This window comes from Ammospiza nelsoni, chromosome 1 (assembly GCF_027579445.1).
Source record: "Ammospiza nelsoni isolate bAmmNel1 chromosome 1, bAmmNel1.pri, whole genome shotgun sequence".
Taxonomy (NCBI): Eukaryota; Metazoa; Chordata; class Aves; order Passeriformes; family Passerellidae; genus Ammospiza; species Ammospiza nelsoni.
Genome location: NC_080633.1, coordinates 50,924,434 through 50,939,685, shown reverse-complemented (window position 1 = coordinate 50,939,685; position 15,252 = coordinate 50,924,434). Strand labels below are relative to the sequence as shown.

General features: G+C 35.6%; 1 protein-coding gene across 1 annotated transcript in view; it reads left to right on the top strand.

Annotated features, from left to right (window-relative positions):
* CNTNAP2 (contactin associated protein 2) overlaps positions 1 to 15,252 on the top strand; it is a 1,021,743-nt gene that overhangs the window by 551,836 nt on the left and 454,655 nt on the right. The window contains exon 9 of the mRNA XM_059493942.1: positions 11,067 to 11,216. Coding sequence (XP_059349925.1) covers positions 11,067 to 11,216 — 150 coding nt within the window. The remainder of the gene's footprint in view (positions 1 to 11,066; positions 11,217 to 15,252) is intronic.

Below are 15,252 nucleotides of genomic sequence, written 5' to 3'. Positions count from 1 at the left end.
AGGGAGATGAAATTTTCTGACCCCAAAAAAACCCTATATTTGCATTAGGAATTTTTAATAAAACTGCAGAAAAGGAAAAAAAAATCTACTAGATTTTAACCTCTCTATTTTCCATTGTGGTCTCACTTGTTATTTAAAAACTAATGGAATTATTAACAGGGTAGTGGACAGAAAATAAAAATTGGAAAAGACACCATAATTAAATATGATTCATGAAGTGTCACCTTATTCCTAAGTATCACAGACAGACTAAACTATTAATTTCCTAATCTTTTCAGAGAAGACAAAATTTCTGGTAAAATTTATTTCTTCCTTTGCCTACTAGAACAAAGACAAAATTAAACAAATTAAACCAAATTAAACAAATTAAACAAATACTGGTGAAGTAAAAAGCGGTAATAAAGTGGTTATTACAATTGTGTGGTCAGCAAAGAGATTAAAAAGCTTTTGAAGTGTGTTAGTACTGTAAGAAAACTGTTGAACTGTTAGAATCAATCGTTTTTCCCCTTAACAGAATGCCTGAAGGAAAAAGAAACAAAAAACAAAATTGTAATCTATGCACGACCTTCATACTTGAGTTAGAGTCTTTGGCTTGAGTGCCTTCTTTAGAAATTTTAAAGAAATAAATTCTATAAAAATTCTGTAAAAGGTTACCTACTCTACAAACTGCTGGTCCTTCTATTCGCACAAAGATTGATGCAGATGCAGGAGTGGAGCTGCATTTTGGGGCAGAAGTTTGTTCTAACTTACGTGATGCTCAGGAGTTATTAATTTAGGTTGATTCCCTCACTGTCAGAACAGATTCAGTAATTATGAGTGGGTACAGTATACGTAACCTGAGTTGGAAGCAATTTTTTTTATCAAGAAATTTAGTAGTAATGGTGACCAGGAAAAGTGGGGGCCTCTCCATTACAAGGATTTTGATTATCACAGGCTGGTAGGTGTGAAGGATACTGCAGCTCATCTAATCCAGCTTCATGAAAACTTGGGGTTTTCTGTGTGTTGGCCTAAATTCTGATCTGGTACAGATACCTGGAAGTTCAGGACTTCAGCAGAGGCATTTATAATTAGCTCACCCTTGTGATTTCCTCATCAGTGACATTAACCCCAGCTGAACTCCCTGTACCAAAAGGACAAAGAGGTATTTGTGTGGCTCTTTTACACTTATTATTTCTGAGACATATGATTTTAGAGTTGTAATGATAACATCACAGCTTCCAATCTCTCAATCCCTCTGATCCTGACTAGCAGATATTGTATCACGTGCGTATGGGTATGCATCAGTGTATTTCCCGTGTCAGCTCTCCCAGTGTCCTATGAATTACATTGACAGGGCTGCTCTGTTCCTGGCCCTCCTCTGTTACAGCCGATGGGTTCATTCTGCATTTCAAAGGTAGCTCCTCTAGGACCCCGCACTGTAACAGCTTAGCTCCGTTCTCGCTGGTGTGCTGAAAGATCCTCTGCTGCGTGGCTGTGTTTGAAAGAAGTGCCTTTTCTCCCTTACTGGGCGGGAAGTCATTCCTCATTTTCCAGGAGTCTAGGGCAACTCCACTGACATTCACAGTTCATCTAATGCTGTGTTTAGGAGCAGCAAAATAGGGCACTGTTTATTTGAAGAATAGATGGTCTGATACCTTTTCAAAGGTGTGGGGTTGTAATTTAAACAATGTATTCCTCTTCGACAACCCCTCGTGAAAAATGCGTGTGAGAAGGAATGCTGCCATGTCAAACTGGCAGGGAAGCAGAGGAGCTGGAGGCATTTTCAAGTTTCTTCACTTCTTAGAACTTCTTTTATGCTGAAAGGCTGTTTTTATTAGATACTTTATCATACATGAACACAGGAAATACACTCTTAAAGCCTAGGACAGAGTAATGGACAGAGTCAGAGTACAGGCTATCTTGGCACTGAGATCTAGCTTGCATTTCCAACAGCAGTCTGTGAAAGGCAATATTAAGTAAAATGTAAAGCATTCATGAAATGCTAGCATTTTAAATTATGTTTTATGGTTTTCTTGGGAAAGCACTCCCTAAGATCCAAATACTTTTGTTGTGTCTGCCTTTGAGACAGAATATATTTTATGATTACCTGGTACTGTGCTCTTAAGATTGCAGAATGTATAATAACAATATTGTCCTGTACAGACAGGACAAGAGGACATAGCCTCAAGCTGTGCCAGGGCAGGTTCAGACTGTATATCAGGAAGAACGTTTCCACTGAAACTGTGTTTAAACATTGGAACAGGCTGCCCAGGGAGATGGTGGCGCATTCAAGGAACAACTGGAAATGGTACTTAGTGCTGTGGTTTAATTGCCATGATGCTACTCAGTCAAAGGCTGAACTCAATGATCTTGGAGGTCTTTACAAGTTTTAGTGATTCTATTATTCAATTAAAAAATAACTTTAGTTAAGAAAGTGGATCATTTGAAATTATCATTATTTTAAGACTTTATTGTTGTGCTAATGCGAGAAACAAGTGCTCACTTTGAAAAATTAAAAAGATTTATTAAACCTTAACAGAAATACAACAAAGGACTACATAAGGAAAAAGCTGCAGCGCTGGGAACTGCCCGTGTGATACCACGTGGTTGGTTCATCTTCAAGATGGATGCTCAGACTTTTATACCCCTGGGGTTGCATCAGCCAGCCCTGGCCCCTCCCAGAGTCTGTCAGTCAGCTCTTCTTTGCCATTTATCAGTGGAGATTGCTTTCTTGTAACTTGATTGGAGATCAGGTGTTGCCATGCTGCACCCCGTAAGCACCAAGCTTTTCCATTCCAGCTGCCCCAGGTAAGGGACACAAGGGACACCTGTGCAGCCTTCTCTCTACCTGTCCTGGGCAACCCCAGATGTCTGATGGCAACAATGCAGGGGGGAAAGGGAACTATGGGGAGAGCAGAGGGCATCTGAACTACAGTGACATAACTATACATCACTAAAGCTTTTCTTACCATTCACACAATATTCATCCCTTAATTGCAAAAGCCAATCATTTCATTATCCATCTTTAACAGCTAAGAACTTTATTGGTTTTTTTTCTCTGCCACCTTTCTGGTTTTGAAGATGCACCTACTTAACAGAAACAGGGATCTGTGACAGCAAATACACACAAATTATGGAGAAAATATTTTCTTCTTGGAGCAAGGAGCATCTTGGCCTTCTCCCTTTCAGAGTGCTAAGGCAGGGTTTTATCACTTTTTCCTTAGGGGTCCTGATAGAATGGAACAGGCTGTTTTCTTTTTGAATCAAGATCCCAATGTCCAAAGCAAATGCTTTCAGCATTTTAGACCTGGCTCTGTCTTCAGTAGCAAGCAGTGCAGCACAATGGGAGTGAGCAACAGAGCAGAACAGTTCATGCTGAGACCTCAAAGTCCATGCAAAGTCATTTGCACATGAGTGGGGGTTTGTGAGTCTGTCCTTGGTTTCATCTGAAGCAAATACAGCCCTCAGGCATGGAGACTTAAACTAATACAAAAAAAGTCCACTATGACGGGACAAGTGCAAGATTTGCTCTATGCACACACTTCAGCAACAAACTAAAACCACAATTCAGTTTGCATGTAAACCTTTACCTCCACCTCTGTAGGATCCTGGTTCATGCACAATACTGTCTTCTGCTGTGCAGAGTTCTCTGCATTTGTTTTTGGCTGCAAAACTGGTCTGCAGCAAGGTTAAGTCCAGCCTCAATGTGTCACTAACAGGATTTCAACCACTCTACGGAAAGTCATTCAAAGAAAATCAGTTTTCATATGTTTGGTTCTGGCAGTGGAGTATTCCAGGTTAAGAAAAAAAGGGCTTTAAATAAAAAATTGTTTAATGTAGCTTGAGTTAAATTAAAAGGAGATCATGAAGAAACATTAATAAATTGGCCGTTGGTATTTGCTAGATAATGCCAACATTTATTAATTTTTTGTGGTAGGAGCAGTGGGTTTGATTTTCTACAGTTTATGCCTCTGGAATAGAGGCAGAGGTATGAGCAAATCCTTGTAAAAAGCACTATATTTAATTTAGAAGAAAAAATTGCAATGTTTCTCCTATTTGCTGGGAGGGAACTATGTACAATGAAGATAAAACTGTAAACAGAATTTTTGTATAATAGTATTAAGTTACAAAAGAGGGCTGCTATGCAAACTTCCTTTCAAAAACTCTGGAGCCTAGAGCTTTCTGTATCTTCTAAGCAGGAGCATAATGAAAGTGTTGCAGGTGCTGATTTGAAAGTATTGCCAAATGAGCAACATAAAAGCTGGTTTTGTGTACCACAAGTTAAGTGATAAAGCTCAGTCACCTCTTCTCCCATCATATACTTCAAACTCTCAGTCATGCATTGATGACCACAAAACATGCATTGAAAAAACTGTTTGGATATCTGAGACATATTTAGGCTTCACTTTGCCAGAGTATTTTAAGATGTGCACAGCTTTTATACCCTTGAGTAATCTACTAAAAACTGTTTTTTAAATATTCTTGTTGATTCAGAACCCAGGCTGGTAAGCTTGTCTCAAGCATTTAAAATATCAAAACAATGTTACATTTGATTTTAGCTGTTGGTCAGGCAATGTCAATTTCGTTTTAGTTCAATGGAGTTTTTTCTGCTTTTTCTGTACCTGCTTTTTTCTTACCAACAAAAGCCTCTGCACTGAATTCTGTTCTGTTTGCAATTTAAGTATGCTGCTTACACCAAAGTGAAAGTGTTTAAGTTGGGAACTAGGGGAAAAATCTCCGGAAATACCACTAGTCTATGTTTCTGAATCTTCCCTGAATACTTCAGTACTGTGAAATTAAAAGTTACAGATTCACTTTCCTCCCTTGTCTGGAATATCTACTTATTTTATTTTTTTACATTGTTTAGCCAGCATGAATGTGCCAAAAATAAGAACTTTCTCTGTCATGGTTTTTTAGGCATCTCGACTTGATTAGTCCAAAGATAAGACAAAATACTGATGTTTAGTTGCTCTATTCTTTTCAAATTTAGGCCTTCAAATAATTAATGTACAATAAATATAAATTGTAATGATACAAAAGGGTTTCAAATTCAGAAAGGCCTTCTCAAATAAAGTTCAACAAAGTATGACAGAATAATAGCCACAAACACGTATCTTAGAGTTTCATAAGATGGAAAGTACTGGTTAGCTCACTTATCAAAATATTAAGATGCTTAGCATATAAAAATAATGATTCAGTGCAGTATGGTATCTAGTAGATGATTATTAAAATTATAAAATGAAATTAAAGATTTATAAGTATAATGATGTTTCTAAGGTGGTTTTCTTCTTATAATTCACAAGGGAAAAAAGAAAACAATTTTCCAGAAAAAAAATTTGAGGTTTCTTTTGTAAATTGTATGTGTAGGATAAAGCAGAGTTAATTTGCTAGATTTGATTGCAATTATTGACGTTGCTTGACTCCTAATAATAGATCATATTTTGCATTAATATGTTCCTAGTTTTAAGTAAAGAAAGTTGTTTTCATTGTAGGTGCTTTTAGATGTCGGTAAATGTCTTCAGGTCTCAATGATGATGATTGTCTGGGTATGGGGGACGATGTTGTAAGGTAATTATAGCGTTGCCAGCTAAAAGGCAGATACAGCTAGATGCTGATCTGCAAATAGTTTTGGGGAGTTCAGAACAGTTAGCTAAATACTAAGTAATATCTAAGTTAACATTAAAGTTATGCTAAATAATGACCATTTTGATTAGTAATGGTCAGTAACAGATAATGAGTGACCATTGCCTGTTTCTTAGTAAAGATTGATCCAGGAGCCCTTCATGGAGGTGATTGCCATTGAGCAGGTGTCTTATGCAATTCCAGGGCCCAGATTGTGTTTTGAGAACCAACACTTTCTGATGTGATATTGACTGGAATAGAGAAAGAGGACAGTGGCAAAAGTTGTGTTTGATCTCTAGCAGTATTCTTTCTGCAAGCTGAAACAAATATCAATATTCTATTTTCCAAGTGTATGTATTTTCATGTCTAAGGCAAAATTTAACAATTTAATTTTATTTTTTTAATGAGAATAAAGAATGCGTGAAGAGGAGAAGAGAGAGGAAAGAAAAATCCTGTGTTTGAAAAGCTAAAATTTTTTCAGAAGTTGCACAAGATTGTACAAGCATCTAAACTTAGAATTTGTAAATGTCATTCAAGTGTAAACATTATTTTATCTGTTTTTATTAATTTTCAATAAGAGAACAAAAAGAAATCTTTATTAATTGACCATTATTTACCAGGTTTATGTTTCATTACATTAAAATCACTAGTTGCCAAGCCTTTTATAAGGATATGTTTGAATATTATAAAGACTCTGCAGCATTGTAGATTTATGTATTTATTGTATTTTCTGTTTCCTGCACAACAGTATTAACTGTGGAAACAAGAAAATTACCTGCTCTTTCAAAAATGTGTCCTGTACATAGAAGGTTAGAGATGCATATGAAGCTGTATTCTCATTTTTTCTCCTCTGGAGAATGTTATGTTATGTTTAACTTTCAGAGCAAAACCAGTCTAAATTAGATATCACCAACAGGCAAAATTGGAACATTTTTCCAACTACTCACCTTAAAAAAGAACTCTGAGCTTAAACATGAGGACAAAATTTAAAAAGATTGTTTTGTTTCTGTTGGGAGAACAAGGTTTTCTATCATCAAAATACCTTCAAGGACTGCGTTTTACACTAGCTTATATTACTGCTCATTGGGATAGGCAAAAAATGGATAAAAATTGAAATAAAAACATATTTTCTGAATCAAAAGTCCTCAAACAAATTATATACTTAGATAGCTTATTGAAGAAACTATCTAAAATATTATTTTTGGAGAAGCTGTGATTTTGCTTTTCCAATTTAAAATTACAATTAAATAAATACCAAAAAAGCACAGATCATGTAATTACATCTGGTGATTATATTTTATCTTTTTCTGATTGAATATTCATGGCATATACTGCTGTATATTTGAACACAGCTGAATGTTTCAAACCAAACATTGTTGGCTTTTATTCTTATAGTCAGAAGTACTAATGCAAAGATATACTGAGTTGGTGAGGGATTGGCCAGGAATAACAATTATGAGCATGCTGAAATGTGGTTCTGTCTGGCTAAAGTGAAAACAATTATAAACCTTTCCCTCTGCCTTCAGATTGAGTATTGAGGGCTTCATCTCCTAGTAGAATATGCAAGAAATTACAATACAGAGTATTTACTACAGCAGTGGGAACTAACAACCTGTATGCAGCCGCATAGCCTTGCATTGCTCCAGTGCTTCATGGAGATAATGATAATATTCTCTCCTTGTTTCCTTCTTTACATTTAAACTGCATTTTGAGTTACAGTCCTACATCAAAATTAATACAATATTCTGTTCTGATGTGGCAGATGTTCTGGTGTTAACTTCAGAAGAATTTTGTCCAGGTGCATCAATAGATTGTATAAGCTAGCACTCATTGGTAGTCACTGCATGGGTCAGTACCTTTGAAAGGAAGATTTGATCACACAAGGCTATCCATAGAAGAATTTGAGACTTTTGCTGCTATAGTTTTCCCTGAGGCAAAACTAAACCAGATGTTATCTTTCTGAATTCTCCATTATGTATTAAACCCTTGTACTTTTTTAGTATGCATTAATCTAGTTCTTCCTCCATGTCTGTAATAAGCAAAACATCTGTTTCTTCTTGTTCAATCAAAGTGCCTAACTCAAGAGTCCTACTTTTTAAATAATGTCATTTAAATAGAAAACCTACATAGAGAGAATGCATTTCATTAATATATTTAATCTGCATATGAAACCATCTTTTCCAGAACTCAGTAGGGAATTTGTGGTGACAGCAATATGCATTTCTTTTTTTTTTTTTTTCTCTCAACTTGCATACTAAAAAAAGACTAAGAAGAAAAGGAATGCAAATAAATATATGTATCAGCTCAGATGAGGAAATTAAACTGCAATGAGAAGCCATCATTGTGCATTTGGGATGTAGGTCATCCTAAACTTTCCAGCTAAAAATTCTTTTATTGTAAGGAGACATGATCTACTCTTATGAATGAGTCGCAGTTTACAGAAGGATCTCAGCAAGCAAAAATAATCCTTATATACATGAGTCTTGTAATAAAATATTACAATTAGAAACAGGTCATGCAGCTATGCAAATGTATCCCCTATTATATATTTATAAAATACATAATCTATCCCAATAATAATTTAAGTTCCTGACACAAATCATTGTGCCATTTGTAAAGGAGGGTTAACACTACTGCTGCTAATACACATAAATAAAAAATCAGATAAAAACAGTGGCAGAGATAAAAGATGCTTTTAGTGTTTTGACTGGGGAGCAAAATTCTGTAAAGAAAATAGTATTTGCTGAGTAGTAATGAGCAATCCTCCTTAGCACCCATCAGTAAACTCTGCAGGAAAGAAATGTACCAGTAAGTTTTCTAAGCAAACATAAAATTGTACAAGAATTTTTGAGACAACTTTGAGCCAGCACAGTTGGGAATATTACTGTCATACTGCAAAGCTCCATGAGGATGGGTAATACCTTTAGCTAAGTAAACAGCCTTAATTAATGATTATTTTGTATCAATACACTGAAGAGTTCATAAAGCAGAAACAGTGTCATCTTTCAGGGACTGACAGGAATGATGCTAACTTGTAGGGGCAGATATTTTTAATACATCAAAACAACAGTGCTCCTCCAAACATGCCTCTAGCAAGCAGCTTACAGACAGCAGTGTGTCCCCTTGCTAAATCTTGCTAAATGCTGTGCACACGGAGAGAATGCATGAAATCACTTTTGCTCTTAACCTGCAGCTCTCCTCATGCTCTCATTTCCTGATTTGCTCAGGAGAACCACCTGCTCTGCTCATCCACCTTCCCTCCACCTGCTTTTTGCCTTGAGTCATTGGAGTGTTCAGTTTCTCAGCGTGCTGCTGGTGAGCTTGGGGGGTATTCCCTTCGCTGCACATGGGGACTGCACAGTACAAACACAAAATACAGAAGTACAGATTAAAATAACTGAAGTATTTTGCATCTCATGCCATATTTAAAAACTTTTCTCATTAGTACTTTCAGTTCATTCTTTTATGAAGGAGTATCCTCAAGAGGTGAGGATGGTGAGCTTAGCCTTATTATATGAAATACAGTGAATTTCCAACTTCATAGCGCAGTCATCTGTCTCTAGCTCCATCAGTTGTCATGGTGGGTACTCGCACTCCCACTCCTCAACAGGGCAAGGGGAGAAAATACGACTGAGAAGTTCATGGAGTGAGATAAAGACAGGGAGATCATGTACCAATTACAGTCGCAAGCAAAACAGACTCAGCTTGTGAAAATTAATTTAATTCGTTGCCAATTAAAATAGATCTAGGTACCTTTCCATGCTTTAGATGTACCTCCGTTTGTGATGAGCAGCTCTTGCCACTGCTTTTGTGCCCCATGTTTTAATAGCCAACTCTTAATTTTTCTCCAGCAGTCTCTACTCATTGTTATTCAGTTCAAGGTAATACTGAATACCTCGATAAAAATATAAAATAGATTTTTTTTAATATTAGGTCATCTCAGGTTGGAAAATTGGGATTTTAAGTATGTTCTGATAAGCTTCAGTTGTAGTAGCACATGCTGTAACAAATTTGGTTTTGAAGTCTATAAATAATTGTGTATTTTTCTTTCTTAGTTTATTATCAGTAAAAAATAATTTTATCTCGGTTATAATTATGTTTTTCAGTTTCTTCTTTTTCAGGAGTAATGAAAATATAGAAAGAGCTTACAAACAAAGAAAAATTCCATCATATTTGGTATATTAGGTCTTCTTACTTTAGATTGAATAAGCTTACAAGCTTCAGTAGTAACATTTCTTACTATACATTTTTAAGAGGCTTCTGCCACTTTTATTCATACTAATAAATTTTCTGAGAATATTATGAGAAGAGCCCCCTATTTTATTTCACAACTTGATTACATATTTTAAACAAAGATGCAAAAACACTAAGGGAAAAAATATTCATCCAATGTTTAGGTATATCTCTTTGCTGTGACTGTTGTTTGTTTGAAGAAGGCAACATTCTTTTGGATATTTTGAGAAGTTATGTTGCATTATACTTCTGCTGACATTTTGTTTTCCACCTAATTTTAGAAGCAGCTTATTACATTGCATTGTGCTTTATTTTGGCAAATGACATTTTGCGAAGGTGACTTCATCTAGGTGGAGAAAATAGTGCTTGTCAGAGGTGCCAAACCTTGCAGTTTGCTTTTACTCCAGCATTTGCTACTCACTTGCTGACCCAGCATAACCTGTCTGCAGGTTACTAGTTAAATGAGTAGAACAAACCGGCACCCTTTGTCAGTTCTTAATGTGCCAAGCAAACTGGCTTTCTGCCAGCTGCTTGAGACAACATGACAAATATATAAGTTCTGTGGGTTTTAAAAGATCTGAGTGAATGAGCAATTCCATCTGCTTCATTGCTGCCTGTATTTGGAGGACAGTGCTCCCATAAGATTGTGGGGTTTTCAGACATTTGCTGGTTTTGAAGTTCCTCTGTGATAATGTCTTCCTCTCCTCTGAGCCCTACATCCCAATTAGCTGTGAATTCACCACCTACGTGAGCCTTTTCCCCTCCTATTTTTACTTTCCCTTTTCTTGGAAATATCTATAACAATATCTGCCTAACATGAGCATAATGTGCCCTTTGGCACTCTTACTCACTATAGTTAAATGGACGGATCGATATATTTTCCTTCTGAGCTTAATCATGGAAACAATTAAGACATATTCTTTATTAGTAAAATGCAGAATATGGCCTTTTGATAGGAAAGGTGAGTGATAACATCTGTAGTTAGATAATGTTATGCCTGTGAGCCTGGACACTTCAGTAGTTCCAAGACTTGTATTTATATTATAATGTGGATTTCTTTGTAATTGTCACTTTAATAACAATACCTCATTATCCTACTAAAATTATTTCATTTCTGCAGTAACCTTTATGAAACCTTATATAATGAGCCTGTGAAAGAGACACACAGAGCACTTAGAGATAGTTAATATTGGAGTAAGTAAAATGTTGCAATGTTTTTTTGTTCTTAATAGGCTCTGGTCTCAATGATGGGCAGTGGCATGAAGTTCGGTTCCTGGCTAAGGAAAACTTTGCTGTCCTCACCATTGATGGCGATGAAGCTTCAGCTGTTCGAACCAACAGCCCTCTACAGGTCAAGACAGGAGAAAAATATTTCTTTGGAGGTAAAAAAATATCAAATGCATGCCTAAAGTGCTGTTGTCTTTTAATGTATATAACAGGTGAAATGGAGTTCAGGATGTAATTCATTTATGTGTATCTTATTATGGGGTAAAAGCCCGTAAATTTAATTTGACTGTCAATCTAACTTGGAATGATTTCTTAAATCTCTGAATATTTCAGAGAAAGGGGACTCGATAATTTAAACAAAAGGCACAAAGTGGAGAAATAAAATTTTTAAGTTTGAAATCCTGAAGAGAAAAAAAAAGAAATCAATTGTTCCGGACAGGCCCTGATTTTTTTGCTGGCTTTTAAGCTCTATCATGATTGTGGATAGTTGAGAAGCTCTCATAGGTTGAAGCCTTAGACTGTTCAGTATTTTTGTTTGTTGACAGTCCATACATTAAAAAAGAAGTGCCTTTGATATTTATTGTGCCTTTGGTATTTATTGTGCTTGGTCTTTTATGTTAGCATTATGAAAATCAAAAAAGGCCATCAGAACTCTTGGATTTTTAAAACTTTACATTTCTATATTAAAAAGTGTCTTTTTGTGTTAAAAATATTTTTGATCAAAAAAACCAGCAGGTTGCACTTTTGGAGTGTGCCACACATTTCAAAATTCGTGGAACACAAATTCTTCAGACTAAGAGCATAAATTTTAAAAGCAGAATTTATCAGTGTTAAGAATTGATTTCTTTAAAACTTACAAGGTACACGTCTAATAAAAATAAAATATAAATGTGATACTATAAATAGTCATAATATTACCCAAGGAATGGAAAATTTAGTGTTACATGAAGTACTTTAAATAGAAAGGGAAAACAGTAATTTCAAGGTTGTTTCTATTTCATTGTTATCAAATTAAAGGTCTGTCACAAGGGTTAAACTTCCTGTTGCTGTAACATGCCTATTTTCCAATATCCATAATTCAGCTAATGCTGTATTTTTAGCCTATTGCCTCAAGTAAGAGTTCTAGTATAGCCAGTTTCCACATGCTAAAGTGTGAAAATTAGTTTGTTGTCAAAACATAGTATGTTCAATTTGTCAGAACAATCTGTGACATTCTAATTAAATAAAGCTATTAAGCACACATAGGAGACAATGAGAAGAAATGCTGCACAAAATACATCGTGTTAAATGCCGTTAATTTTCATAGCTAAAATCACCAGACCACTATTACATTTCTGAAGAGATTGACTGATTTCTTCTGAAATGTCTTTTACCTCTGTTTCTCTGTCTTTGAGGGACAGATTGACAAGAGTCTCCAGGTAGCTTTTGTACCCTTTCTTGGTCAAAAGTCAGGTTGATTTGTTGTCATTTCAGTTGACTATGAAATTTGCTTGATTTGTCGTTGCTGACCTGTACTTTATAATTCCACCATTCTTCCATAAAAAACAAGCGTGCATGCAGATATTGTTCCAGTGGGATATGGAAGTCAATCATGAAATCCCTGAAGTCTCATTCCCACATCTGTTCATGCAAATACATGGTCCTGTTACACAAACTATGGGGTGTTTGTTTTTCCTTAGTATCTTTTGTCCTCTGAAAGGTCTTCTAAAGTTATGTCAAAAGAACAGTGGTGTCCTAACCTTCAATAAACTCAAGTTTATTTCAAAATCTGCATTTTCAACACTTTCCTCACTCACATAAACTCAGAAGCTGTGAATCTGAGGAAGCTTAACTTATAGAACCCATTTATAATATTATGTTCCCGCATGAATATTTCTATATAAATGTATGTTATTTATTTATGTATATATAAATAATATATTAAAGACTGCAACTTAGAGTCTTTTGGATGCATGTTATAAACCTAATGTTTATATTCATGACCTGCATCTCATAAGGCAAAGGTATTTTTGTTCTGTCCCCTCCAAATGTATATGTGCCTCCTCACTTGTCTTTAGAAGCACTCCAAGTCATGGCTTTAAACAAATAACATTTGCAAGAGGATGTAGAGAAGGAGAATAATGGGGAGCCACAAAAATTTGGGCCAGGTGTTAATCAAAGATATTTTCATTAATTTCCTTCAGAATAAGTAAGGATAAGAAAGCATCAAGCACTTCTTTGCTGCAAATACACATGGTTGTTTAGTAAGTGATAGGTTCTTGAATTCCAAGGGCAATAGCCATCTGCACAATGCTAGATGGCTAGCAGAAATAATTATCAGTTCTTTGGTGATGTTTTCATTGTGAAATTAAATCTATATTTCTTTGCTAAAGAATTTAATATTATAATTACAGATATTTACACTGTTAAACCTTTGTGTTATGAAATACAAACATATATAACATATGCAAAATATAAATTATGATATTTAAAGATAACATTATGATATTCTTGCAATCCCACTTCTATATTTCTTGACCTTTCAAAATACTGAGAAAATTCAGTCCATTGAATTTGTGTTTGGAGAGGTTGTACAGCATTTCTAGCATGCTCTGAGTACTCTTTGATGGCTTACTTCATCTTTGAAGGAGCTACTATATGTTTGCAAGGGTTTTGTTCTCCAAACTTTCCCTGTTTCCAAAATATGTGAGCCTCTTTATTTTCCTGTTTCCTGGTGTCAATACAACAAATGTATACTATAGGCAATGCTATTGTCTTCGCTGAAGAAAAGATTTAGAAGTTGCATTTCAGCACTGCAGTACAATATTTTCTCAAAAATGCTTGTCAATGACCACCACAGCCAAAATTTTACAACACATGCAGTGACATTTGAGTAGAGGAGATGTGGAAATCAGAGTATTTTGTGACTTCTGCTTGTAGAACTAACTTTTCTAGTTTTGAAAAACTAGAAAAGTACTTAGTACATTTACTAGTAAGTAAATTATAAGAGTATTATTAATTTCTCTGTCAGAGAATATTATGTTCAGTACTGCTAAAATCTTTTTTTCCCCTTGCTTTGTGCCTCTCCAGTGCCATCTCCCAGGAATACTGAGATCCTCCCAAAGGACAGTAGTGATGTTTTATTCAAGCCTAAAGAGTAAGGGGAAGCTGTGTAAGATGAGGCATTTCTGTAGATTGTGGGAGGGTGGGTCCTAATTGCCTATTACCCTTCTGTATAACTTATTTTCTGCCCACTGGTTTTATTTTCCTTCTATTTCTTCTTTTGAATTTGTGTTTTTGGAAAGAAGTGAACTTTCCTTCCTTACTAATCTCTAGAGAATGATGTTTCTTTGTTGTTTCCAATTATCTGCCTAAAACAAAGAAATAGAACAGAGGAAGTGAATCACAGAGTGAAAATGAGTCCATTAACCTCATTTGCACAGTTGGAGATAAAGGGCTTTTGTGAAGCATCCTAAGCTTTCACCAAACCACCTAATAGCTTCCTGATGTCCATAGGAAATATTTGATTAGAGACATGATTTTAACTTGTTTCTATGGCATTTCTTTTTAATTATGTCTACTTTTCCTCTTCTTTTCACTGGCTCAAGGATGGGAGAGTTTTTAGTATGAGGGCTAAATTTTCTTTGAGATCAAAGGTATGCTGTGAGCATCAGTCAATCCACTCTGTGCTGCTTTTTCTGACAAGCTAAGATGAAGGGAATATGCAGTAAGTTTCCTATGGGACACCAGTCCAAGGTGTATAGAAAATCCTCCCCTTCTCTGCAAAACACATGAAGTCTTGTTCCTCGAGTAGAACTTGTTTTGAAAAGTTGTGTTGGTCTAGAAGTCCATAAAATCAGAGGTGATAGAAGGAAGACGGAATTTTAGGAGACAAATTACCTTCCTATGGTTCACATTTCCTGGACTCTTCTGCGAACGTTCTCTTCTTAAAGATCTTTGTGTGGTGTGTCTAAATTTTTCATTGTTAGCCTTTGTTATAACTGTGTGGATCTTTTTCATTAACAGCCATTACAGTCACGGCCACAGTTCCTAGGTAGTGTCACTGGCATTTGAAAAGCATCTGAAGTATCATAATTACAATTATTAACAGATAGGAAGGGGTCAATTTGTTGGTTTTCTTTCTTTTTTGGGTGGGGGGGACATGTTTCTCTAGCTCAAATTCAAATTTGTTCAGCAAAACCAAAGTTGATT